This window comes from Sarcophilus harrisii, chromosome 1 (genome assembly GCF_902635505.1).
Source record: "Sarcophilus harrisii chromosome 1, mSarHar1.11, whole genome shotgun sequence".
In the NCBI taxonomy this organism is placed as follows: Eukaryota; Metazoa; Chordata; class Mammalia; order Dasyuromorphia; family Dasyuridae; genus Sarcophilus; species Sarcophilus harrisii.
The window spans coordinates 665388443-665414859 of NC_045426.1; the positions used below are offsets into that span (position 1 = coordinate 665388443).

The following is a 26417-nucleotide window of genomic DNA, read 5'->3' on the forward strand; positions in this document are numbered from 1 at the left end:
CTCCAAGTTTTTTCTCAGGTAGATTGTAGATCAGAAAATTTTAATCTCATTGCAGAATGAAAAAACTGATTCCAAATTGCTTGTGTTAGTCCTAAGAATAGAATCTTAGAATATTAGAGGTGTGTATAGAACTTTAAAAATATCCTTTATTTTACAAAGAAGGCTACTGAGGTCTAGAGGGAGAGTTTAGAATCCCTTTGTTTTTTTGTGCTGAAACAATTGGGGTCACACAGCTCAGGGTCACACAGCTAGGAAGTATTAAGTGTCTGAGGTCAAATTTGAATTCAGGTCCTCCTGACTTTAGGCTCTATCCACTGAGCCACCTAGCAGCCTCTGAGGGGGAGTTTTTGGTATCTCTGAGATTATCTTCTGATCTCAGTTTTTTCATACCCTTAAACTTTAAAGCATCTCAATTGACATGCAAAACGGGTATTTGGATTGTGGACAATTTCAATTTTAATTATACTGTTAGATTTTTATAGATAGAAAATGCTACTATAGCAAAATACTGTCAGTATTTTCTTTTTTCAAATAATAGCTTTTTATTTTCAAAATATATGCACAGATAGTTTGCAACATTCACCCTTGCAAAACCTTTTACTCCAAATTTTTCTCCTTCCTTTTTTACCTCCTTCCCTAGACAGCAAGTAATCCAATTTATGTAAAACATGCATAATCCTTCTATACGTATTTTCACATTTATCATGCTACACAAGAAAAATCAGATCAAAAAGGGAAAAAAGTGATAAAGGAAAAAAAAAAGCAAGCTAACAACAACAAAAAAAAGGTGAAAATACTATGTTGTGATCCATGTATTTTCAAAATAAGGGCAAACTGAGATGTCTGCTATGACTTATTTACTCTGGAATAACCAGAGAGCCAATGTTCAAACCCTGACAGAAGAGGTTCAGTTTTCTGTGTTATTATTCAAATGAAGTACTTCTTCAGGAAGAATATCAGGTTGGATGGTATTTATAAATTAATCTTTTATGTATTTTTGTTCTGTCTTCATTATAGTTATAGTGCATTTTACTGAACTTTAAAGATTTTTAACTAGAATAATTAATTTTCTTTTCTTTCTTTCTTTTTTTTTTTTTTAATAGTTATAACTTTTTATTGACAGAACCCATGCTTGGGTAATTTTTTACAACATTATCTCTTGCATTCACTTCTGTTCCGACTTTCTCCCTCTCTCCTTCAACCCTCTCCCCCAGATGGCAAGCAGTCCTAAACATGTTGAATATGTCACAGTATATCCTAGATACAATATATGTGTGCAGAACCGAACAGTTCTCTTGTTGTACAGGAAGAATTGGATTCAGAAGGTAAAAATAACCCAGGAAGAAAAATCAAAATACAAACAGTTTACATTCATTTCCCAGTATTCTTTCTTTGGATATAGCTGCTTTCGTTCATCATTGATCAATTGAAACTGAGTTAGATCTCTTTGTCAAAGAAATCCACTTCCATCAGAATACATCCTCATACAGTATCATTGTTGAAATATATAATGATCTCCTGGTTCTGCTCATTTCATTTAGCATCAGTTCATGTAAGTCTCACCAAGCCTCTCTGTATTCATCCTGCTGGTCATTTCTTACAGAACAATAATATAGAATAATTAATTTTCATCATAATATCAAGTTATAGTGATGCTCCCTGCCTCAATACCAGAGAGAGGATAAAAGTGACTTGCTCAAGATGTAACAGTTCACAGGGTAGCTGATCCTTCAACCCTCAAATCCCAGATCTCTGTCAAGTGCTACTTTTCTACTCTACTTTTGTTACTTATAAATGCTAATATGACTTCTGTATTAAATGCTTCTCTATGGTGTTGATTTTTAGGGATGACATGCAAAATATAAAAATATAGTATGTTTTTCTCCCTGTTCTCTTTTTAACTCTGCATGGGGATTATGTTAATATTTCTGGGGAATTGTCATGTTGAAATTGAGGAGAAACATGCTGGTCTATTAGAGATCCTTTTGGATCAGTGGTCAGAGGTAAATTTGTTGCAGGGGAACGTAAGACTTCTTTGTAAAGAAACTAAAGCTTGTTTAGATAAAAGATCTCAAATTTTAACAAAAAATAGATTTTTGTTTCATTAACAAATAAATAAGTTGGTCATATTATGATTTAGTCTTTTCTCCTCTTATAGAGTCTTGTCTTTAAGATGATTTGGTTCTTAACCAGAATAGGTAATGAGTTTGAAAGGGGACAATCAACCGCCAAACTCAGGTCATGGATTTATCTTTTAAGAAGGGCCACAGTATTATAGAGATCTGGATTAGAAATTCCAGGTGCTAGGTTCTTCTCTTTGGCAAATTACTCAAGCTCAACCTCAAAATTCAAGCCTCTCTAATAAGAATACGTGATACTTCCTCTGATTTTGCCTTCCAGAGAGTTGGCAGATACTCCCACCCCAAGGCTTAGCGCTTGTCCAGATGAGCAGGGTCATGTGAGATGATGAACTTGGAAATGCTTTGAAAAACAAATTGTTGCATGAATTCAAGGTGGTGGTGCTGTTCTTCTTGTCAACAGATAATTCAAACACATAAGCTTGTGTGAATTTCTCTTTGTATGGACGGAATCACAGATTGGTGGTAGTTTTGAGAAATAGACATTTGTAACTTTACTGAGGTTGAGTTTCAGTGAATGAAAACAAAACACACATTAAGAATACAAGCACACCCATTTCACTGAATTTGCAAATAATTTGCTGTTTTCTGAGCAGTGTTTTCCTTGAGCTTTAGAGATATTTTAAGACTTGTTATGGGCACTCGGTCATGTTTTCCCCTCTCTTTTTTCCAGCACTTCTGCCATGTCTCTTCTCTATGAATGTGTGAACACAGTGATAGCAGGTGAGGACCAGAATTCACAATTCATGCCCAGAAGAACTCCAGTGTGCACACTTCTCTCTCAAGCACAGATCAAGGCGGACTGGGAGAACTCTTCAGTTTGCCTTTTAGTGCCTCCTTCCCTTTAAAGCCATACTCTTGCCAAAGCAAATGATAACAGCCAATAGGGAAAATCTGTTTAGTCCAAGTTTGTCACAAGGTTCATAGGCAGAACACGAGTGACCAGTATTTGTGGATGCCATAGTGAAAACCTAGGGGTCAAAAGTTAGCAAGCCAATCTGATGATTGTATTTTCTAAAGGTAAAAGTCAGGGATTCCTGACTCTTCTGTGTCTTTGTTCCCTTATTCCTTATGCACTGGACTATGTTAAGCCCTAAAACAAATTCATTTGCTTTGTTTCATTTTTAGACTCATTCTCTTATTCTCTACTTTTACTACTTCATTCTGTGATTTGTGATTTTTTTTTTTTTTTTCCTGACGCAATTGGGGTTAAAGTGACTTACCCAGGGTCACACAGCTAGGAAGTGTTAAATGTCTGAGATCAGATTTGAACTCAGGTCCTCCTGACTTCAGGGCTGGTGCTCTATCCACTGTGCTACCTAACTGCCCCATTGCAAATCTTAACATATATCCCAGTACCTAAAGAAAGCTGGTCTTTTATCTTAATCTAATCCTCTAAATATATGGTGGTGTTTGGAAGCACATCTGCTTCTTGTCAGCACTGTAGGCTTGGGAGGAACCATGTCCCCATTAAAGAACAATGTTATCTTTTCATGGTGTAAAAGTTTAGGGTAACTAGTGGTTCTGGTATACTTGGGTAGAGTTTAATTATTTTTTCCTCCTGCCAGTCCAGATGTTATCTGAAACTATACCTTCAATGATGAAACAGATGCTTTTTAATCTTTGGTTCAAAAGATATGATAGTATTGAGCTAATTACATTAAATCTGATCAAATTAGTGAGAGCCCCAGAGACCAAAAGAAGCCTTTTCATTACCATGTATATTGATATGACTGCACTGAACTTGAAACCATTTACCTGCTGCTGCCTTGCAACTTAGAAATTAAGAAAGGGCCTTGAGAGAACAAAGAGAATGAGGACCCTTTTGGGAATGAGACTAAAATAAGATCTCTTTTCTGAAAGATCTTTGGAAAAAAAGTACAAAGAAGCTTTGTGAGCAGGGTTCCCTTGAGCCCCATTCTTTGACCTGTTGATGAGACCCTCCATTGCTAAGTGGATCTCGCTGGGCTCATCCAGGAAGTAGGGTAAGAACATTTGCGCCCTCAGTTGATGAGGCTTTCTCCCCTCTCCCCCCCCCCCCCCCCCCCCCCCCCCCCATATCACTTTGAGAATTTGATTGTGGAACATGTGAAACAGAATCAGATCGTTATTTTCTCTGAAAAGAAGGCCTAAAATTATGACTTTTGAAATCAGCCTTTTTTTTTTTTTTTTTTTTTAATTTTGCTTTGTATAGAAGACAATAAAACCTAGAAAATGCAGAATTAATATGTTCACCAATCTAGGAGGTGGGCTAACAATTTTGGAAGATTATAGAATTACTGTTAAAAACTGGTCAGTTCTAAAGAATCCAGACATAGAATTGGAAGTAAAGGCAGACACTTAATAACCTCTTGGGCACAGGCCCTGCTTCTGGGTCACTGCCCCCATAATTTATAATATGGCCTATCCTGTTACCAGGGTATCCTGATACCAGGATTTGTGTGTTTGTATTCAGCAGATGTTCACTAAGTACCAGCTATGCTCAGAGCACTCAGCTGGATGCTGGAGATATTAAACCATTTAGTAAAGACTGGAATCTTGCCTTCATAAAATGAATAGACTAGTAGGGAGATAAAAAGAGGATAGAGATAACTCTAATATTAGCTGCAGTGTTATAATATCCGGTTTGCAATGCCTGTTCTTTTATATGACTGACCATCTCTCTTTTTCTTACTATAATTAGACTTAAAAATGTGAATGCCTCAAAAATCATTTAAATCACCAAAGAGGAAAAATCCAATCTTTGGGTACAATAGTGAAGTCACTTATCTATCTAATTCTTTTTCTTATCCTTATCCCCTCCACATAAAGAGTATCTTAAAGTAACATTTCCCATATTGTTCTGTGGAACTATAGTATTCTATATATTGCAAATAGGAATTCTGTGAGAAAATTTTCAATGACAGTTATATTTTCCGATCCAGAATAAATGTTAAATTGTTGGAAGCTACTGGCTATTATGAAAAAGTCATTAGATTGAAGTTGGAGAGACTGGCTTCAAATCCTGACTCTTCTCCCTTTTTTGGACAAATCATTTAACCTGCCTGGGCCTCAGTTTCCTTATTTGTAAAACTGAGGGAGTTAGATTGATAATTTCTAATGCCCCTTTTGAAAGGGATGAAAGAATGAAATAAAAGAATGAGAAATCTCTGTTATTCTCCCTTTGCTCCTGCCTCCAAAATTTTAACAACTGCTGTGAAAAGGTAAAAGTCGAGCTAGATCTTACCCAATATAATTTAAAAACAACATAAACTTAATTTCTTCTATTTTATTCCAGACTGTCCCTTATATTCTTATGCTTCTAAATTGTCCAATATTCTTTTGGAGGATATTCCATCCTTCCAGAATCCTTTAGAATTTACAGATCCATTTTGCATCTTAGAAGGTTAAAAGTGTTTCATGGTCAGTTTGATTTAAGATGTGATTCTTTAGAGCCTGAATATTACTTAGTAGGCTAGAAAGTCAGTGAGCTATGGGTATTTATGATAGTCATGGACTAGTTATAGTGAATAGGCATAACAAAACAATGCTTTGTTATTTTTGGCTTTTACATGAATATACCTCTACTGAAGTACTAGTTTAGTTTCTCTTAATGGTGTAAAGATAACCTTGGGAACAGCTGAACAGACACCAGCAAGTTCTCTTAAAGGCCTTTCATAAGGGACCAGGGATTTAATGTCTAGGTAAATTCAGAGTTTCATCAGCAGATTGGTTGAAAGGTGATGCCTTTTTCGGACCGTAGCCTGAGTCAGAAAAGAACATGCATTGGTACAGAGAGAGCCCACACTAATGAAATCACAGGTCTTTTAAATGAAATATGTAAATAGAGCTAATTTTAAATTAATTGTTTGAGTCAGAGTGGGGCAGTAGTGTATATAGTAAGATGGACTCCACTAGATATTTCTGTTGGGATGTCATAACTAAATTTTGCATATTTAATTCTTATGAATTATATTTGACTTACAGTGTTATTAAAATCATTTTATATTTATAACAGTAATAGGGAGCAATCTAAAAATTTGATTGTGCTCTCTGATACTAATAGTTTTGCATATTGGTAGACCTATGAAGGAACAAACAGGAGGCTCAAATTAGATGCATTTCTGTTACTATTTGTATGTTTTGAGATTCGGTTCTTAGTTTGTCTAAATTGAAAATTTAACTGATACATGTTTGTTTCAGTTTTGATTTCTCTGTCTTCCGGAATGCCCAATCACAGTGCCAGCATCCAGGTATGGTCATTTTCTTCTTTGTTTCTGGATTCTAATGAAAGAAATTAGATGGATACAAAGTAGTAAATCATCCATAGAAAGAGATACCCTGTTTTCAACTAGCTCATTCTTTTCTGGTTTGTGAGCCCCTGTGGAGTGAACAAAATTAGTGGAACTTAAAATTAACAATTGACTATTGGGAAGCTTTGGATTGACTCTAAGAGCTCTTTGTCTGTATTATGTCGTAAATTAGCTACCCAAAGAATTGCATGCTTTCCTGTCTCTATGGGAAGCCTTTATATTCCTAGTGCTTATTTCTGTTGTTGTCCAGGGCATAGACATAGCCAGAGTGAAAGGGAAGCTTTCTTTAAACTACCTGGGATGGAGAGGAAAAAAATGTTGTGTGGAGTGGAGTGTGGAGTGCTGGGAAGTGGACAATCACTCTTGTAATATTTCTAGGTTGACTACTATCTTGATAAAAATGATAATCTTCTAATTTTAGAAGCTATAATGAGTGACTTTGACTTTTTCTTTTCAGCTTTGTGTTCAGAAATTAAGAATATTAATAGAAGATTCAGACCAAAATTGTAAGTACTACCCTTTCTCTTCTCTAATTCTCCCTATATAGTGCTTGTAATTTCTTTATTTCTACTACATTCTTTTCTTTCTTTATAATTTTTGGGTGACCAAATTGAAGCACTTTCTAGAATTAGGTAACAGGTGACTTTTTCAAATAATTCCTGGCCCATTTGTTGAAAGAATGACATCTCTTGCTGACATTGAAGGTGGATTCAATTCATTTTGAATAGTAGCAGTGAAAGGAAATCTAAAGGAAGATTTATTTGGACAGAATATAATAAAGAAATTTCAAGAAGATATCCAACTCAGAATAATATTTATGTCTTGAAGAAACATGTTTTTATTCTAAGCCTTAATATGGAAAAACCATAAAAAAAATAATTACTGGAAACAAAGTTTTAATAAATTAGGTAGAAGAGCAAATGGCATTCCTGGTTATTTTTCTAAGTAGTGCAAAATATCCTTCATCCACATTTGCTTTTAAAATTTTTTAAATTTTTTCTCTCTGCTAAGATGACACATCTTTGCTAGCAGTTGTCATATAGACTCAGTAAAAGTCTGTAAGTGTCTAATATATTGTCAGGTGGAGCAGCTAGATGATGCAATGGATAAAGTGCTAGGCATGGAGTTGGAAGTTCTAAATTCAGATCTGGCCTCAGGCACTCACTAGTGGTGTGATTCTGGGCAAGTCATTTAACACTGTTTGCCTTAGTTTCCTCATCTGTAAAATGAGTTAAAAAGAAACGGCAAATCACTCCATTATCTATTTTTCTACAAAATTTCCAGAAGTCTTAATCTTACTAAATGAATGAGTCAAAATGATTCTTGGTGATATGGGTCTCTTGTGATTTCATTCTTCAAACATCATTCTAACATTTAAAATGATCCCTTGTAAAATCTCGGGAAAAGGCTTCTTCCAAGAGAATTGGGGATAATAACCTGGCTTATGGAGTCCCATGTTTTTTCTCAGCCAGGATCATGTAAGACATGTTTGTATTCTTCCTTGATATCAACCATAAAGAGTAAAATATATCCTACCTTCTCTGAACCATTTAAGGGTCAATCTATTATCCATGAAGTTGTGCAGATCCTTTCTGACTTCATTTTTATTTTCTGTCAGGACCACTTCTTGAAATGATAAATTTCACAAATATTGCAAACAAAATTTGTTTTTGTTTTTTTTTTTCAATTTCAAATTAAAAAAAAAACCTTAAATTTTCAAATTCAACTCACCTCAGCATTCAAAGGATGTCCTATGTTCAGGGTTCAGATCTCAAGTTGCTCATGTCCTGTATTATAGGACAATTTATTATATTAAATTTCTTTGCTGTTCATAATTTTATGGATTTTATTTGTGTTCTATTTCAGATTATCTTTCCAAATTTGAGTTTCCTAATCTTATAGTCAGTATAAAGCAAAAATAAACCTTCTTTCTACCTATTGACTTGAAGTACAAATATTTTATATATAAAATCAGAAGAATTATAAAATGTGATATTTCTGTCCTTTGAACTCAGTATTTTCTTGTACCTCACTTACCTTTCTATTACAAAGTTCTCCCATGAATCTGTGATCTCATTAATGTCTGCATTCTTTTGGATAGTAGTTTGTAGTCAGTATGAACCATCTAGCTTGTGAGAATTGTGTCCATGCCTTCTAATAAATCCTTTGCAAGGAATTTACTCAATGGTTCAGCAGAATGGGGTGGGGACTGTCCCCCAGGACTCTTCACATGATATGGGTACTTTTCAGCATTTGGGTAGTCTCTGTTAACCATTGTGCTCTCTGTGTGACCAGTTGAAATCCTTTTGTAGTTATATATATTTGTTGATGTCTTTGATGATGTGTTTATCACTTTTGGTATGCTCTTCATTGTTGGTATTCTGATTTAGTTTTTTGTGCCCACCAAACGTCTTTTCCTGGCCTTTAACCAATAAGGGATAAGTATAGTGGGATTTCTTCAACTTTGTCAGTTATATGTCATATGAAAAGGTAAACTCTTGTTTGAGAGTATTTTTTTTTCCATCCATTTTTATCAATTTATCATGTTTTTATCAAAGATATCCTGTGTATATAGGTAATTCATATAAGAATTTTTGAGAGGAAAGTAGTTACTGATTTCTTCTCTATTGTCTTTTTTTTTTCAGTTGTATCTTTTCTTCAGTGATTGTTTTTCCATTTTAAGTATCTTAAGAGTTGATCTGTCAATATCTTTGCTCTTCCCATTTTTAAAGTTGCGTTTCTAATTCCTCTTGCAGTACTTTGAGGGACTATGTGAAATTAAAGTTCAAAATAGGGACTTCACTGGAATTTTTGGCAAAAAATTGTACAAAAAGCAAATTTGACAGATCTTTTTCCTTTTTTGGGGAGGGAGGTCATCTCTTGGCCTCCTTCCACTTTCATCCTGAAATCTTTTTTTTCTGATAATTTGACTTATTTGAATTTTTGCCAGGTTTTCTATAAACTTATTTCCTTCTGGTGCTGCTTGCTTTTTTATGAAGCAACATTACTCATCTTTTCTCCATCTCCTCAATGAGATTCTGTAAGTGAGGTTATATTGCGAATTACTGTTGGCTTTAGTTTCCATAATGTACTTTCTACTTGGCAACATAAAATATTTCTCAGGTGAGGCAGTTTTTATGCTGTTTCAGTCTCCTCTGTGGTATTTGCATTGTATTAATTAAACTTCATAAGAAATGGTTATTCTCTGTGCCAATGTCTTTTCCTTTATTCAGTTCTTGTTTTCCAACATTAGCATGTTTAAATTCTGGTTTCAGTCAGCCATCTCAAATTTATTAAGTGTCTATCATGTGCTAGGGATACAACAAAAAAACAAAAACACAGTCCCTGCTCTCAAAAAGTTCATAGTCCTATCAGAGATAACAACATGCAAACAGATTATATACAAATAAGATATATACAGGATAAATTGGGGGATAGACTCAGAAGAAAGGCACTAAGATTAAATGGATTTAATCAGCTCACTATTCCACTGTCTACCAAGGTTCTTCCAAACCTTTTGAACCTTCCTTAAACCTCCCATAGCTCCTTCCCCTGGCTCTCTCAGCTGAGATCCTTTTTTTTAAATGGAAAAATTGAGGCTATTTGCCATGAGCTACCTCTTTCTCTTCTTCTGTCAATCATGTTTTATGTTACTAGCTATTCCTTTACCCGTTTCACATGATGAAGATGAACTTCTTATCAAGGCTCATTATGTCCATATCAAACTCATTTTGTCATAATCCACTCCTTCTCCTTCCTCCCTCCTCTCCCTTCCCTCCCACTTTCCCAGGTTATTGTAGAGGATAACATCAGTCTCCTAGTCCCTTATGCTGGCAAGCCAGAAACTGCTTCACTGGATTTCTCACTATCTTTCAAACCCTCTCCCTTTCCCCTTCCTAAGCTGTTGTCAAGACTTATTGATTTCACCTTTGCAATATCTCAAATATGCCCCCCTTCTTTCTTCTGACTTTGCCATCCCTGTAGTATATAACCCTTCATCCCCTCATGCCTGTGTTATTGCAATAGCCTACTGGTGGGTCTGCTTGTCTCTAGTCTCTCCCTACTTCAGTTCATCCTCTGTTCAGCCACTAAAGTGATTTTCTGATCTTTATTAGACACATACCTCCCACCCCACTCAGTAAACTTCAGTGGCTCCTTATTGTCTCCAGGATCAAATGCAAAATAGTCTGCTTGGTATTCGAGGCTCCCTCCTACCTTGCTAGCATTCTTGCACTTACTTGCACTTACACTTATTCCCTTATATGTAATCTTCTATCCAGTGACACTGATCTCTTGACTTCCATGAAATAAGACACTTCCATGAAAAAGACACTCCCTCTATTGGGTACAGGCATTTTTTTCTGGCCATTTTTCATGCTTAGAATACTCTGCCTTTTAAGTTCCAACTAACATTCCATCTTTGACAATAAGTCTTTCCTAAGCCCTCTTTAATCCTAGTGCCTTCCCTTTGTTAATTATATTCTATTAAGAAAGATAAGAGATTGATATGTAAGAATGGAGTTTGATATGTCTGTGTGCCTATGTTGTGTCCTTGTTTCTGCTATTATCACTATTACAGAGACCTTAGAATCAGTGAGCAATAGGAGAGGGACTTATCTTCTTTTTCTTTTTTTAATTATAGCTTTTTATTTACAAGATATATACATGGGTAATTTTTCAGCATTGACAATTGTAAAATCTTTTGTTTCAATTTTACCCCTCCTCCTTTCCCCTCCCCCAGATGGCAGGTTGACCAATACATGTTAAATATGTTAAAGTATAAGTTAAATACAATATACATATACATGTCCAAACAGTTATTTTGCTGTACAAAAAGAATCAGACTTTGAAATAGTGTACTATTAACCTGTGAAAGAAATAAAAAATGCAGGTGGACAAAAATAGAGGGATTGGAAATGCTATGTAATGGTTCATAGTCATCTCCCAGAATTCTTTCGCTGGGTGTAGCTGGTTCAGTTCATTACTGCTCTATTGGGACTGATTTGGTTCATCTCATTGTTGGAGATGGCCACGTCCATCAGAATTGATCATCATATAGTATTGTTGTTGAAGTATATAATGATCTCCTGGTCCTGCTCATTTCCCTCAGCATCAATTCCTGTGAATCTCTCCAGGTCTCTCTGAAATCCTCCTGATGGTCATTTCTTACAGAACAATAATATTCCATAACATTCATATACCATAATTTATTCAGCCATTCTTCAATCGATGGGCACCCACTCACTTTCCAGTTTCTGGCCACTACAAAGAGGGCTGCCACAAACATTCTTGCACATACAGGTCCCTTTCCTCCTTTAACATCTCTTTGGGATATAAGCCCAGTAGAAACACTGCTGGATCAAAGGGTATGCACAGTTTCATAACTTTTTGAGCATAGTTCCAAATTGCTCTCCAGAATGGCTGGATGTATTCACAATGCCACCAATAATGTATCAGTGGAACTTATCTTCTTTTGGATTTGGGGTGTCTTAGACCATGGAGACAACTGAAGGTGCTTTATCTTTTGTGAATAATTTTTGTTTTGGAGAGGTTTGAGAGATGGTAACTATCAGAGAAAATGTCTAGTTCAGCATCTTGTTGCTCATATAATCCAGTAATCTTCTTGATTGTTATAGAGAAAGGCTTCTTCCAGAAAGTGAGACTTTATCTTGGACATGAACGGATGTGGGAAACCAGGAGACAGAGATAAGGGGAAATACTCTTAGAATGAGGGAAAGGCAGTGAAAATACCTGGAGATGAAGTGTATAACAATGAGGACCAGGAATAACAATGAGGACAGTGTCATTGAATCACAGAGTACGTGTAGGGGAGCAAGAAGTTTGACAAATGGAAAGTGGAGAGGGAAACAGGTTAGCTTTAAAAGCTTTAGGATTTTATATTTGATCTTAGAGGTAAGATGGAGGCACTGAAGTTGGTTGAATAGGAGGATGATATAGTCAAACTTATGCTTTAAGATCAGTTTTACAGCTGAATGGAGAATGGATTGGAATGGGGAGAGACTTGAGGCAAGCAGACCAAACACCAAGCTATTGAGGCTTTCTGCCAGAGTGGTAGAGGAAAGGAAGCACCATATTGAAGAGAGGTTATGTAGCGAGAAAAAACAAGGCTTGACAACTGGATTTCATATGGGAGATAAGAAGGGGTGGAGGATGAGACCTAGATTACAAGCTTAGATGACAGGGAGACTGAGAAGATGTTGGTATGCTTAATAGTAAAATGGGGAAAAGATAAAGAAGGGAAGTGTTGAGGATGGAAGGAGGAAGGTTTTAGACAGGTTGAGTTTGAGGACTGGAGGTCAATGAGAGGCTAGAAAAGTAGACGTGAATGTCACCCAGAATGAATTGATCATTGAAACTGTGAGAGTGAATGAAATCATCAAGATTTCTTCGATAGAGGGAGAAGAGAAAGGGGCCCTGGACAGGGCCTTGAGGTGTAATATTCTCTCTAACATGTAATATTCTCTGTTGAGGTTTTCTTGGGGTCTCTGGAGGCAGCCTTTGTTTCAGTTCAGAGTAATCACACGAGTAGCCAGGGGTTAAAGTCCAAATCCTTTATTATCTCTTTCCAAGTTTTGTCTCCTTTCCTGGGGCCCGGTTAGCTTCTTTAGAGGGCTAGCTCTCGCCTTGGTTCTGAGAGCTTAAGCTCCTGCCACCAGTCCTTTGTGTTCTCTGCCTATGCCGGCTTCTTGAAGTTCTCCTGAATGTCTCGGTTTCTGTGGAGGAGGCAGGAGGACTACATCACGGTCTCTGTTCTTCCCTCATTCTGATTCTGGCTGAGTTTGTCGGAGCTTATATGGTCTCTTATCAAAAGTGTGAATCTTGTAGAACTATTGTTAAATAACCATTGTCTCTATCAATTCCATTGACTTAGCACCTTGTTTCAAGTTCTGGCCCATAACATTGATGGGCTCATGCATTTAATGGGTTTGACTTAGATAAAGATCTACAAAATATATAGAGAAGCAGTAGTCAAATAGCTAAGCATGAAATCAAGAGAGTAGGACCTGGAAAATATAGAGAAAAAGAGAATATCCAGGAGAAGAGAGAAATACAGTGTCAGAGGCTACAGAGAAGTCAAGAAGGATGAAGATTGGAAAGAGGCCAATCAGTTAACAAATAATTAATGTCAGTTAATGCCATTATAATGACAATTAAGAGATTATTAATTATTTTGAAGAGAACAGTGTAAATTAAATGATGAAGCCAGATTACAAAAAAGTAAGAAGGTGAGGTTGAGAGAAAAAAAAGTGGAGGACATCTATAATAGGGAGTTTAGTGACAAAAAGGAAGAGTGCTAATTGACAAAAGCTAGCCAGAATGCAAGGATCAAGTGAGAGTTTCTTGAGGATGGAGAGAAATTGATATGTTTTTAATCAATAGGAAACAGCAGTAGATAGGAAGCAATTGAAGATTAGAAGGGGCAATCTGATGGAGAAGACAGGATAGAATGGGATCATGTATACATATGGAGGTGTTTACCTTGGCAGGGGGAAGGGTACCTGCTCTGTGTGACAGGATAAAAGAAGGAAATAATGATGGAAAGCATCTGAATGATGTGAGATGTGGAAACTCAGCAAATTGTCTCAATTTTTCTCTGAAATATGAGGCAAGGGCCCAATTGAAATGATACAACATAAATTTGTTTGGACTCTGAGAACTAGACTCTGTTTTGTGATTTCCTCCAGCTTTTTTCATTATCATAATGAAAAGCATCAAAAGAGGCTGATGGTATGATAAAACCAACTCTCAATTCTTTTGTTTGCCTTTCCTAGGACAAATGTTGAACAGTACTTCCATTTAGTGAAAATCTTGTTATACCTTATGGTTTCATTTATAACAAGAATATTCATACTGATTTTATTTAATTCTTTGAGCCTTAATTTGAGTCAGTTATTGGAATGACATTTAGAATATCAATAGTTCATAGGTGGTCTAAAAATTCTGACTCTTTTTCTGCCAACCCTGCACATTCATTGCAGGAATTAAGGGAAACTACTCAGAATTGAGAGCTATTATACTTGGGCTTGAGGTGAGGAATATAACCTTATGTCCATTGAGTGCACCACTTAGTGGCTCGATTAGTAGTGGTGAATTTCTCCATATTTAACTCCATAGTCTGGGCCTTGGACAGCATGTACAATCTGTTTAGGATCATCTTCAGAGCTCTTCAATATGGTAGAACTTTCCAGAACTTTAATGGTATCAACATGGACCTAAAGAATTCAGGTTCACTTCTGCCATAGTGAAGCATTTGAATACAACTTTAATGTAGAACAAGGTAATATTTATATTTGAGTCTTCTTTACTATGCTAAATGGCAAGCTCCTTGAGGACACAGTGCCTTATCTGCTTCCCAGAGGCGAGTACAATGGCTCTTGCTTCATTGAACTTTACACCTGAGCTTTACAATCTTGTTTTACATTGACTTGATAAGTCATTAGCATGTTATTGTTTTTCATTTTCTCTTTATGTTTACCTCCATGGTGATACCAAGCACATTGAAAGCCCCCATATGTTTGTGAATTAGGATATTGTTACTTTGTAAAATGTATCTTAATTATAACTGTATACAAAACTGCCTATTTTAGCTTATGAGATTCTTAAAATTAGAGACTGTGTTTTATTCTCTCTTTACAATGCTTAGTACAGTTGTGCACACAAATAACAGAAATTATTTTGTGCCTTTTTTTTTTCTCCTAGTAAAGTATTTGGGATTGCTTGCTATGTCCAAAATCCTGAAAACTCATCCTAAGTCTGTTCAGTCCCATAAGGATCTCATTCTCCAGTGTTTGGATGATAAGGATGAATCTATTCGACTTAGAGCATTAGATCTTCTATATGGAATGGTAGGTACATCATCTTCTTTCAGTTTTTTGAATGCATTAATCTATAATCGTTATATAGCTACCAAATTACCTGTTAATGTGTGCATCCAATATGTGCCAAGTTTTTCCTGTCATACATTTCCTATGTTCCATGTATTATCTATCGGCTTTTCTTTGTGAGTGCAGTATTTTCAAGTTATTTGAAGAATGATAACTTTAAAAATTGAGAATTTTCCTAAAACTTCAGGTAAATGTCTGAAGAATTGTATCATTTTATGGCATATTTCATTACACAGAAAGGCTTTTTAAATATAGCAAATAATACAAAATATTCTATCCTTATTTTTCTATCTTTCAAATGTTGAAAAATAACAGAAAACTATTGCCCTTATTTTCACATAGTTGCTGCATTGGTAGTTAAATGTACAAAACCAACTTTTTTTTTTTTTTTGAAAATCTTTATTAAAAGATATGAGAGATGGCTGTATAGAAGGAGATGAGATATTCAGAAATAAATGTGATATAAAAACAAAGGATACTAATAAAAATAAGATTCTTAAAATCTATAATGTCACAAGTATCTTTTTCTCATTTGACTTAAATATAAACATTCTATTAAAGCAAAACAATATAAAAGTTGACTTCACATGGTAAATCTTCCCTCTACCTGAGTGATTGTTAAAGATAATTTAACTCGGCCACTGCTCTCAGGGAATCCAAATACTTAGTAGATTCCTAATGGAAGTGCTAGCAGTTGATATGATACCTCTTTCCACAGGTGTCAAAGAAAAACTTAATGGAGATTGTGAAGAAACTGATGATTCATGTGGACAAAGCAGAAGGGACAACTTACAGGGATGAGCTGCTGACCAAAATCATTGATATATGTAGTCAGGCCAACTACCAATATATCACCAACTTTGAATGGTCAGTTTCCTGATTTTTCTTATTTGGACTTTTCAAAAATCTCTCATATGTTTTGGAGAACTTAGACTCGGTGGTCCCCTCTGCCTCCATAGGTACATAAGCATTCTGGTAGAGCTTACCCGGTTGGAAGGAACGCGGCATGGTCACCTCATTGCTGCCCAGATGCTGGATGTCGCCATCCGAGTTAAAGCCATTCGAAAATTTGCTGTTTCCCAGATGGCCATGCTTTTGGACAATGCTCACTTGATAGCCAGTAACACCCAAAGGAATGGAATCTGTGAGGTGCTTTATGCTGCAGCCTGGATCTGTGGAGAATTCTCTGAGTAAGTCAGTTACTTAAAAGGGAAGTTGTATTTTAAGGGGAAATACTCATTTCTAGTTTCTAATCACAGCGTTGCTTAAAGCTTTTGGCAAATTTTCTTCCTCAGTTTAAGTATAGAGTTCCAAATTGACTCCTTGTCTTAAAGACCCATATCCCTTTTTCTCATATCTACAGCTAGAAGCCTCCCTCTGAAATCTCTCTTTATAACATATCAGCTTCCAGGAGTTTGTCTCTAGTCAGATGGCTCCAGATCCATAGCGCTAGCCCTGGCATATCCTATATACTTCAATCCCACTTCACCAAATGCCTGTTGGAGATTATCAGCTTGATGTCTCATAGACATTATAAATTCAGCTTGTTCAAAACTAAACTCATTATCTTTTCTTCTAAACCATTCTTCCTTACAAATTTCTTTAATTCTTTTGAAGAAACTACCATCCTTCCAGTGTTTCAGGTTTGTAATCACCATGTTTCCTGGGCTCCTGCTCCTCCTTCTCCTTCACCCTTCAGCTCCTCAGGCATCAGATCTTGTTACTATCTTTCCCACACCTCTTTCCTCTTCTCCCTTCTCTTCCCTCATATAGCTACCACTTTAGTTCATTCCCACCCACCCAGTCCATCACTTCTCTCCCAGATTATTGTATCAGCTTTCTAAATTATTCTTCCTGCCTCAAGCCTCTACCCACTCTAGTCCCTCCTACACAGTGCTGCCAGAGTAATTTTCCTTAAGTACAGATCTAATCATGTGACTCAGCTCCTCAATCAGCTCCAGTGGCTTCCTGTTGCCTGTAACATTAAATATTAGCTTCTCTGTTTAGCTTTTAAAGTTCTGCCCTATCTGACATCAACTTATATTTCCAATCTCATTAGACTTCTACTACACTTCAGTGCAGACCAGCCTACCTGATGGAGAAACTCATCATGACATGGAGACTGCTATGGAATTTTTATTTCACCTATAGTAACTTATAAAGATTGTCTTGGAGAAAGGAGGACCTTTACTAATGAAAGTATAAGCCATTGAAGTGCCCAATTCCATGCAATTAAAGTATCATAGACAAAGAAAACCAAATCTCCACAACAGTGGAATTTTAATCAGCAGACTTTGTCTTTTCATCATTTTAGGCACCTTCAGGAGCCTCATCAGACTCTAGAAGCCATGCTGAGACCTAAAGTCACCACCTTACCAGGTCACATCCAAGCAGTATATGTGCAGAATATGGTGAAGTTATATGCATCCATTCTACAGCAGAAGGAGCAAAGTGAGGAAAAGGATGCAGCCCAGGAGATTACCCAACTGATGATTGACCGGCTGCCTCAGTTTGTACAGAGTGCTGATCTAGAAGTTCAAGAGAGGGTAATGGAATCAGAGCTGCCCTTTCCCTTTCCTTCCCTTTGCATTTGATTTTAAATTAAAAGCCAAATACCTATGAATTTTCAAATATTTGCTCTTCAAAAGATTTTCTGAATACCATATAATAGATCTGTAATTGCTTTTTAGCTATTACTTCCATTTTCTGTTTATTCTTCTGTGTGTGTGTGTGTGTGTGTGTGTGTGGCAATTAGAATTAAGTGACATGTCCAAGGTCATACAGCTAGTGAGTATAAAATGTCTGAGCCTGGATTTGAACTCAAGTCCTCTTGACTCCAGGGCTGGTGCTCTTCTACCTAGACTTGTCTCTTGTTCATTTACTCTTACATTAATGTCTATGCATGGGTAATTTTTCAACGTTGTCCCTTGCACTCACTTCTGTTCCGACTTTTCCCTTCCTTCCCTCCATCCCCTTCCCTAGATGGCAGGCAGTCTCATACATGTTAAACATATTAAAGTATATCTTAGATATAATATATGTGTGCAGATCCGTACAGTTCTCTTGTTGCACAAGAAAAATTAGATTCAGAAGGTAAAAATAACCTGGGAAGAAAAACAAAAATATAAGTAGTCCACATTTATTTCCCAGTGTTCTTTCTTTGGGTGTAGCCGATTCTATCCTGATTCTATCTATCATTGATCAATTGGAACTGAATTGGATCTTCTCATTGTCGAAGAGATCCACTTCCATCAGAATACATCCTTATATAGTATTTTTGTTGAAGTGTATAATGATCTCCTAGTTCTGCTCATTTCACTCAGCATCAGTTCATGTAAGTCTCTCCAAGCCTCTCTGTATTCATCCTGCTGGTCATTTCTTACAGAACAATAATATTCCATAACATTCATATACCACAATTTACCTAGCCATTCTCCAATTGATGGGCATCCATTCATTTTCCAGTTTCTAGCCACTACAAAGAGGGCTGCCACAAATATTCTTACACACACAGGTCCCTTTCCCTTCTTTAAGATTTCTTTAGGATATAAGCCCAGTAATAGCATTGCAGGATCAAAGAGTGCACAGTTTGGTAACTTTTTGAACATAGTTCCAAACTGATCTCCAGAATGTTGTTTGCATTCACAATTCCCCCAACAGTGTTATCAGTGCCCCAGTTTTCCCCGCATTCTCTCCAACATTCGTCACTATCTTTTCCTTTCATCTTAGCTAATCTGATAGGTTTGTAATGGTATCTCAGAGTTGTCTTAATTTGCATTTCTCTGATCAATAGCGATTTGGGACACCCTTTCACATGAGTAGAAATAGTTTCAGTTTCATCATCTGAAAACTGTCTGTTTATATCCTTTGACCATTTATCAGTTGGAGAATGGTTTGATTTCTTATAAATTAGAAACAATTCTCTATATATTTTGAAATGAGGCCTTTATCAGAACCTTTACCTAAAAATATTTTCCCAGTTTATTGCTTCCTTTCTAATCTTGTTTACATTAGTTTTGTTTGTACAAAAGCTTTTTAACTTGATATAATCAAAATTTTCTATTTTGTGATCAATAATGATCTCTAGTTCTTCTTTTGCCACAAATTTCTTCCTCCTCCACAAGTCTGAGAGGTAAACTATCCTATGCTCTTCTAATTTATTTATAATCTCATTCTTTATGCTTAAATTATAAACCCATTTTGATCTTATCTTGGTTACGGTGTTAAGTGTGGGTCCATGCCTAGTTTCTGCCATACTAATTTCAAGTTTCCCCAGAAGTTTTTCTCAAATAGTGAATTCTTATCCCAAAAGTTGGGATCTTTGGGTTTGTCAAACAATAGATTGCTGTAGTTATTGATTATTTTGTTCTGTGAACCTAACCTATTCTACTTATCAACTTGTCTATTTCTTAGCCAATACAAAATGGTTTTGGTGACTGCTGCTTTGTAATTTAGTTTTAAATCAGTTACAGCTAGGCCATCTTATTTGATTTTTTTTTCATTAGTTCTCTTGAAATTCTTGACCTTTTTTTCTTCCAGATGAATTTTGTTGCTATTTTTCCTAGGTCATTAAAATAGTTTCTTGGGAGTCTGATTGGTATAGCACTAAATAAATAAATTAGTTTAGGTAGTATTGTCATCTTTATTATATTTGCTCGGCTTATCCAAGAGCACTTAATATTTTTCCAATTGTTTAGATCTGACTTTATTTGTATGGAAAGTGTTTTGTCGTTTTGTTCATATAGTTCCTGACTTTCCTTTGGCAGATAGATTACCAAATATTTTATGCTATCGACAGTTATTTTAAATGGAATTTCTCTTTGTATCTCTTCCTGTTGGATTTTGTTGGTGATGTATAAAAATGCTGAGGATTTATGTGGATTTATTTTGTATCCTGCAACTTTGCTAAAGTTGTGGATTATTTTTAATAGCTTTTTAGTAGAATCTCTGGGGTTCTCTAAGTATACCATCATATCATCTGCAAAGAGTGATAATTTGCTTTCCTCATTACCTACTCTAATTCCTTTAATCTTTTTCTCAACTCTTATTGCCAAAGCTTGTGTTTCTAATACAATATTGAATAGTAATGGTGATAGTGGGCAATCTTGTTTCACTCTTGATCTTATTGGGAATGGTTCCAGTTTATTCCCATTACATATTATGCTTACTGATGGTTTTAATTAGATGCTTCTGACTAATTTTTTTTTGTTTGTTTCTAAACCTACTTTTATTTTTTTTTCTTTTAAAATAAATTTCTTTACAACATTATCTCTCTTTTTTTTTTTTTTTAAATTTAATAGCCTTTTATTTACAGGATATATACATGGGTAACTTTACAGCCTTAACAATTGCCAAACCTCTTGTTCCAATTTTTCACCTCTCCACCCCCTCCCCTAGATGGCAGGATGACCAGTAGATTACAACATTATCTCTTGCACTCACTTCTGTTCCGATTTTCCCCCTCCCTCCCTCCACCCTCTCCCCCAGATGGCAAGCAGTCCTAAACATGTTGAATATGTCACAGTATATCCTAGATACAGTATATGTGTGCAGAACTGAACAGTTCTCTTGTTGCACAGGAAGAATTAGATTCAGAAGGTAAAAATAACCCTGGGAAGAAAATAAAAAATGCAAACAGTTTACATTCATTTCCCAGTGTTCTTTCTTTGGGTGTAGCTGCTTCTGTCCATCATTGATCAATTGAAACTGAGTTAGATCTTTTCTTTGTCAAAGAAATCCACTTCCATCAGAATACATCCTCATACAGTATTGTTGTTGAAATATATAATGATCTCTTAGTTCTGCTCATTTTACTTAGTATCAGTTCATGTAAGTCTCTCCAAGCCTCTCTGTATTCATCCTGCTGGTCATTTCTTACAGAACAATAATATTCCATCACATTCATATACCACAGTTTACTCAACCATTCTCCAATTGATGGGCATCCATTCATTTTCCAGTTTTTAGCCACTACAAACAAGGCTGCCACAAACATTCTTTCACATACAGGTCCCTTTCCCTTATTTAGTATCTCATTGGGGTTTAAACCCAGTAGTAGCACTGCTGGGTCAAAGGGTATGCACAGTTTGATAACTTTTGAGGCATAATTCTAGATTGCTCTCCAGAATGGTTGGATTCGTTCACAACTCCACCAACAATGCATTAGTGTCCCAGTTTTCCCACATCCCCTCCAACATTCATCGTTATTTTTTCCTGTCATCTTAGCCAATCTGACAGGTGTGTAGTGGTATCTCAGAGTTGTCTTAATTTTCATTTCTCTGATCAATAGTGATTTGGAACACTCTTTCATATGAGTGGTAATAGTTTCAATTTCATCATTTGAAAGTTGTCTGTTTATATCCTTTGACTATTTATTAATTGGAGAATAGCTTGATTTCTTATAAATTAGAGTCAATTCTCTATATATTTTGGAAATGAGGCCTTTATCAGAACCTTTAACTGTGAAAATGTTTTCTCAGTTTGTTGCTTCCCTTCTGATCTTGTTTGCATTAGTTTTGTTTGTACAAAGGCTTTTTAATTTGATATAATCAAAATTTTCTATTTTGTGATCAATAATGATCTCTAGTTCATCTTTTGCCACAAATTTCTTCCTCCTCCACAAGTCTGAGAGGTAAACTATCCTATGCTCTTCTAATTTATTTATAATCTCATTCTTTATGCTTAAATCATGGACCCATTTTGATCTTATCTTGGTATACAGTGTTAAGTGTGGGTCTGCTCCTGACTATTTTAAGGAAGAGTCCATTTATTCCTATACTCTCAAGTGTTTTTAATAGACATGGATGTTGGATTTTATCAAATGCTTTTTCTGCATCTATTGAAATGATCATATGGTTTTTGTTAATTTGGTAATTGATATATTCAATTATGCAAATAGTTTTCCTATATTGAACCAGCCCTACATTCCTGGTATAAATCCTACCTGGTCATAGTGTATTATCCTGGGGATGATTTTCTGTAATCTTTTTGCTAATAATTTATTTAAGATTTTTGCATCAATATTCATTAGGGAGATTGATCTATAATTTTCTTTCTCTGTTTTCAACCTTCCTGGTTTAAGTATCAGTATCATGTCTGTGTCATATAAGGAATTTGGTAGGACTCCTTCAGTCCCTAATTTTTCAATTTTTCAAATAGTTTATATAGTCAATTGTTCTTTAAATGTTTGGTAGAATTCACATATAAATCCTTCTGGTCCTGGGTTTTCTCTTTATAATTTTTTATTGTCATTATAATACATTGAAGGTCAGCACATTTAGTAGATCAAGATCCATCCTCTATGCCAGGAAGACCTGGGTCCAAGGCCTACTTTTGAAACACCTTGATTGTGTAACTCTATCTCTGATATATCCTGGCTGTGTGACTCTGGGCAGTTCACTTAACCTTTCAGTGAAACCTCTGAGGCTTTGATTTGCTGAGAAGATGCCAATATTCATTGCTAAGAGGGAACTTCCTCATCTAGCAGCTCCTTATATCGGTGAAATTACATAGCAGTCTATCTCTGTAATATCCAATTTCATTGATTTGTTATCAATCTGTTTATCAATTAATGGATATTTGGTTTGATTCCTTTTCCTTTTGGTTACAGATAGTGCTGCTATGTTTATTTAGATCTAGATTACAAATTAGCTTTGGAGTGAGGAGGACTAGACTTTTATTCCCATCGCTGACACATTCTCTGACACTTAGGCACATAGCTGCTCATTTTCTCAGGCATCTTTAGCTGCTCATTGTCCCAGGCATCTTTGTCAAATGCTGAAATTCCATAACAGTTTTAGATCTGCTTTGGTAAAGGGAATTTCCTCATTAGAATCTCCCTGTATTGAAGAAATCACAGGTCTATACCTTCAAAACAAAATATTTCCAGTGACAGGGTAATTGGTCAAAGACTATAATTATTTTTGATGATATAGGGCAAGATTGATCAGAAAATCTAGAATTGGAAGGGCTAATAAGATGGTTTCTTTTTAATCATTGAGTTAAGTCCATAAAAGGTAAGTAGGCTAAGCAGCCATGCTAGGACCCCAATAAAGCCCCTGTGACTCTAAAAATCAGCCCTTTTCCCATAACACTATGCTTTTATATCCAACAAAATACTACCATTTTTCAGTTTCACCATTAATGTATTAATGCAAACCCTCTCAATGAAAGAGGAGACCAGCTGACTTAATTTTAATTCTTCACCTCTTCCCTAATTGTAATTCAGGATTCTTATAATTTTCTGAGACTTTGAAGCTCTACACTTAAAACCTTCAATTTTTGAGGGAAATTTAAAATCCTTTTTAATGAAAAAGCTTTTGTTTAACAGTTTTAGAACATTGGTTTTTCTTTTAATGATGTATTGGATTTGTATAGGGATGCTTAACTTTTTTCTTTTTAAAAAAAATTTATCCATTAAATGTGCTGTTAACTTTATTGATAGTGTAGGCAGAATATAGGACTCTGCTTCTTTCCTCTACTGCACAGATACATTGAAGCAAGGATTGTATGTGGATTATGAGATTCCACAGTATAAAGTAATAGATGCGGGATACGGAAAGAGACCTGGTGGTGTCTTCCTTTTGCCTGGGAATAAAGAGCCATGTCTTTATAACTTAACCCTTGGAGGCCAGATAGATCATAAAATGTACAATCTAATTATTATAGCCATATCAATTATCACAAATGAGCTTGACAAAATGGTCATTAAAGGCAGTATAACTGCATCAATAGCAGAAGAGTAAATATTGCTATTAAAGTTATAGGTTTTAGAGTTTAAATTTACAGGTATTCTGTGTAGCCCACAGTGTCCTTCAATAGTCTTTCAGGTCTTAAAATTGCATCCCTATATTTGTCAGGTTTTTTCAATCATCAGATCTAGTTTCACAGCCGGTGTGATAAAAGTAGTAAGCGATTTCAGGGATGGCCTTATCCACCATATTCTTGGCAGCACTAAACCCCTTAGGCCATTTATTTGCCAAAGGGACTGTCTGTTGTGTTCTGGTCACAAATTTGTTTGTCATCCCAAATCTTTCCCCAATCCTTCGTCACCCTGGGCAACCTTAGCTGAAGGCCTAGCAATTGGTGGCTCATCAAGTTTTACTGACAGTCTAAAGGGAAGTATCATATTTTTTGGTAGTCTATCCCCATTATAAACCTGGGAACATCAGTGGAAAAGACAAGTTTGATGATCCTTTAGGCAACTCCTAGCCTTTTCCATTATGAAGAAGATCTTACAAATTCTCTAGCATCCTTAGCTTTAGTGTCACCGGCTTTGCATTCTCACCTTTGGTAGTACAGTGCCTAATGACTTATAATGAATAGAACCACATTGAAACATAACAACCACTGAGTTGAGATCACTGAATGATTCATTGATGGCTATCATGTTCACTGTCCCTGATGTGAATGCAGTCCTGGTTACCACTAATAAATGTGACCATAGTAGTTGAATCCAGTCACCCCATCATGTCTCAAGGTTATCATTGCAGCAGAGTATACTGGAACCAAGCTTGAGAAAAGAGATGAGTGTACACTTTTCCAAAGCACATTGATAACCCATTTCATTTTATCCTTGTAGCAATTTTGCCAGTGGTAAGACAAAATTGTGATGTCTCTTTTATGATCAAGTTTCAGTGTAATCTGGAAGAGTTGAATGAATACTTGATTTGGACTCAGAAGAACTCGTTTTAAAATCTTGCTTGGCTTCTTATTACCCATATCAAATTATTTTCTCTCTTGAACCAATTTTTTTCATCTGTAAAAACAGAGATTCAACCAGATGATCTCTAAGGGTCTAATTCTTTTTTGGGGGAGAGGGGACAATTTAGTCATTTTATTAAAAAGGCAAACAGATTATTAAATTAAAAAGGATGGTCATTTGGCCATCTCTTTTAGACAAAGATAAATATTTTATCAAGGGTTTTTTGGAACTTAGGAGGGGAAACAATGTGAAAGGAAAAATGGAAAAATTGATTACACCTGGTAAAATTCAAAAGGGCAATCCTCTTTGATAACATTGACAAAATCAGACACTACAATCTCTTTTGATAAGTAGACCTTACTGATAAAAAACAAAAATGGAAAAAGTAAAATGTCTCCCTTCTTCTAGAAACATCTGATGCAGTCTTATGGCTCTGGTCTGTTCTTTTCCAACTCAGGTCACTTGTAAAAGTGTCCTACAAAATTGATCTTAAACTAAATTCCAATTTACTTTGCCAGTAATCAGGTAGGATGATAAAAAGGAAATGTAAAAGAAAATGAAATTTCACAGTTTTACTTACACCTATATCCATCACCTATACCATCTATCTCTATATATCTATAAATAGAAATCAGAAGCCAATATTATAAGGTGTATTCTAGTACATCTAAAAAATTAATTCATTTAAAGTTGCCAGATTTATCTAAAGTTAAACAAAAGGTTCTGGGATGAATGCATAAATACATCGAGTAACAATTTAAAAGTATCCCAGTTTAAAGTTTAAAGCAATGCATATATTATTTACAATAAAACCATTTAACTTCTAGCTTTGTTCAAATGAACAGATTCCTTAACAAATGTATGTTATATCTACAAGATAATTATGTAAGATCCTAATTCTAAAATCCTATGATTTTGTGATTTTCTTTTTTCCCCTTATTTTTTCTTTAAAGTATTTTATTTTTTTTCAATTACATATAAAGATAGTTTTTACTGTTAACTTTTATAAGATTTTGATTTCATGTTTAAAATGATTGTACGTGTATAAGCTGTACCATATTGATTTCTGTCTTGGGGAGGGGAACAGTAAAGGAGGGAGAGAAAAAAAAAATTTGGAACTCATAATTTTACACATCTGGATGTTGAAAACTATCTTTACATATAATTGGGAAAATAAAATACTATTGAGGGAAAGAAAAATATTTTGATTTCCATTTTTACCCCTTCCCCAAGTTGCTCCCCAAGTATTCTGATGTAGGTTATACATGTACAATCATATTAAACATATTTCCATATTAGCCATGTTGTGAAAGAAGAATTAGAACAAAGGGGAAACCATAAGAAAGAAAAAGAAGTGAAAAATAGTATTCTTTGATCT

At 35.5% G+C, this 26417-nt stretch overlaps 1 protein-coding gene across 2 annotated transcripts in view; it reads left to right on the forward strand.

Annotated features, from left to right (window-relative positions):
* AP3D1 (adaptor related protein complex 3 subunit delta 1) overlaps nucleotides 1-26417 on the forward strand; it is a 145989-nt gene that overhangs the window by 69492 nt on the left and 50080 nt on the right. For both annotated transcript variants that reach the window (XM_031948117.1, XM_031948118.1), the window contains exons 9-15: nucleotides 2812-2861; nucleotides 6321-6370; nucleotides 6888-6936; nucleotides 15152-15297; nucleotides 16055-16203; nucleotides 16296-16526; nucleotides 17651-17882. In XM_031948117.1, the coding sequence (XP_031803977.1) occupies nucleotides 2812-2861; nucleotides 6321-6370; nucleotides 6888-6936; nucleotides 15152-15297; nucleotides 16055-16203; nucleotides 16296-16526; nucleotides 17651-17882 (907 nt within the window). The remainder of the gene's footprint in view (nucleotides 1-2811; nucleotides 2862-6320; nucleotides 6371-6887; nucleotides 6937-15151; nucleotides 15298-16054; nucleotides 16204-16295; nucleotides 16527-17650; nucleotides 17883-26417) is intronic.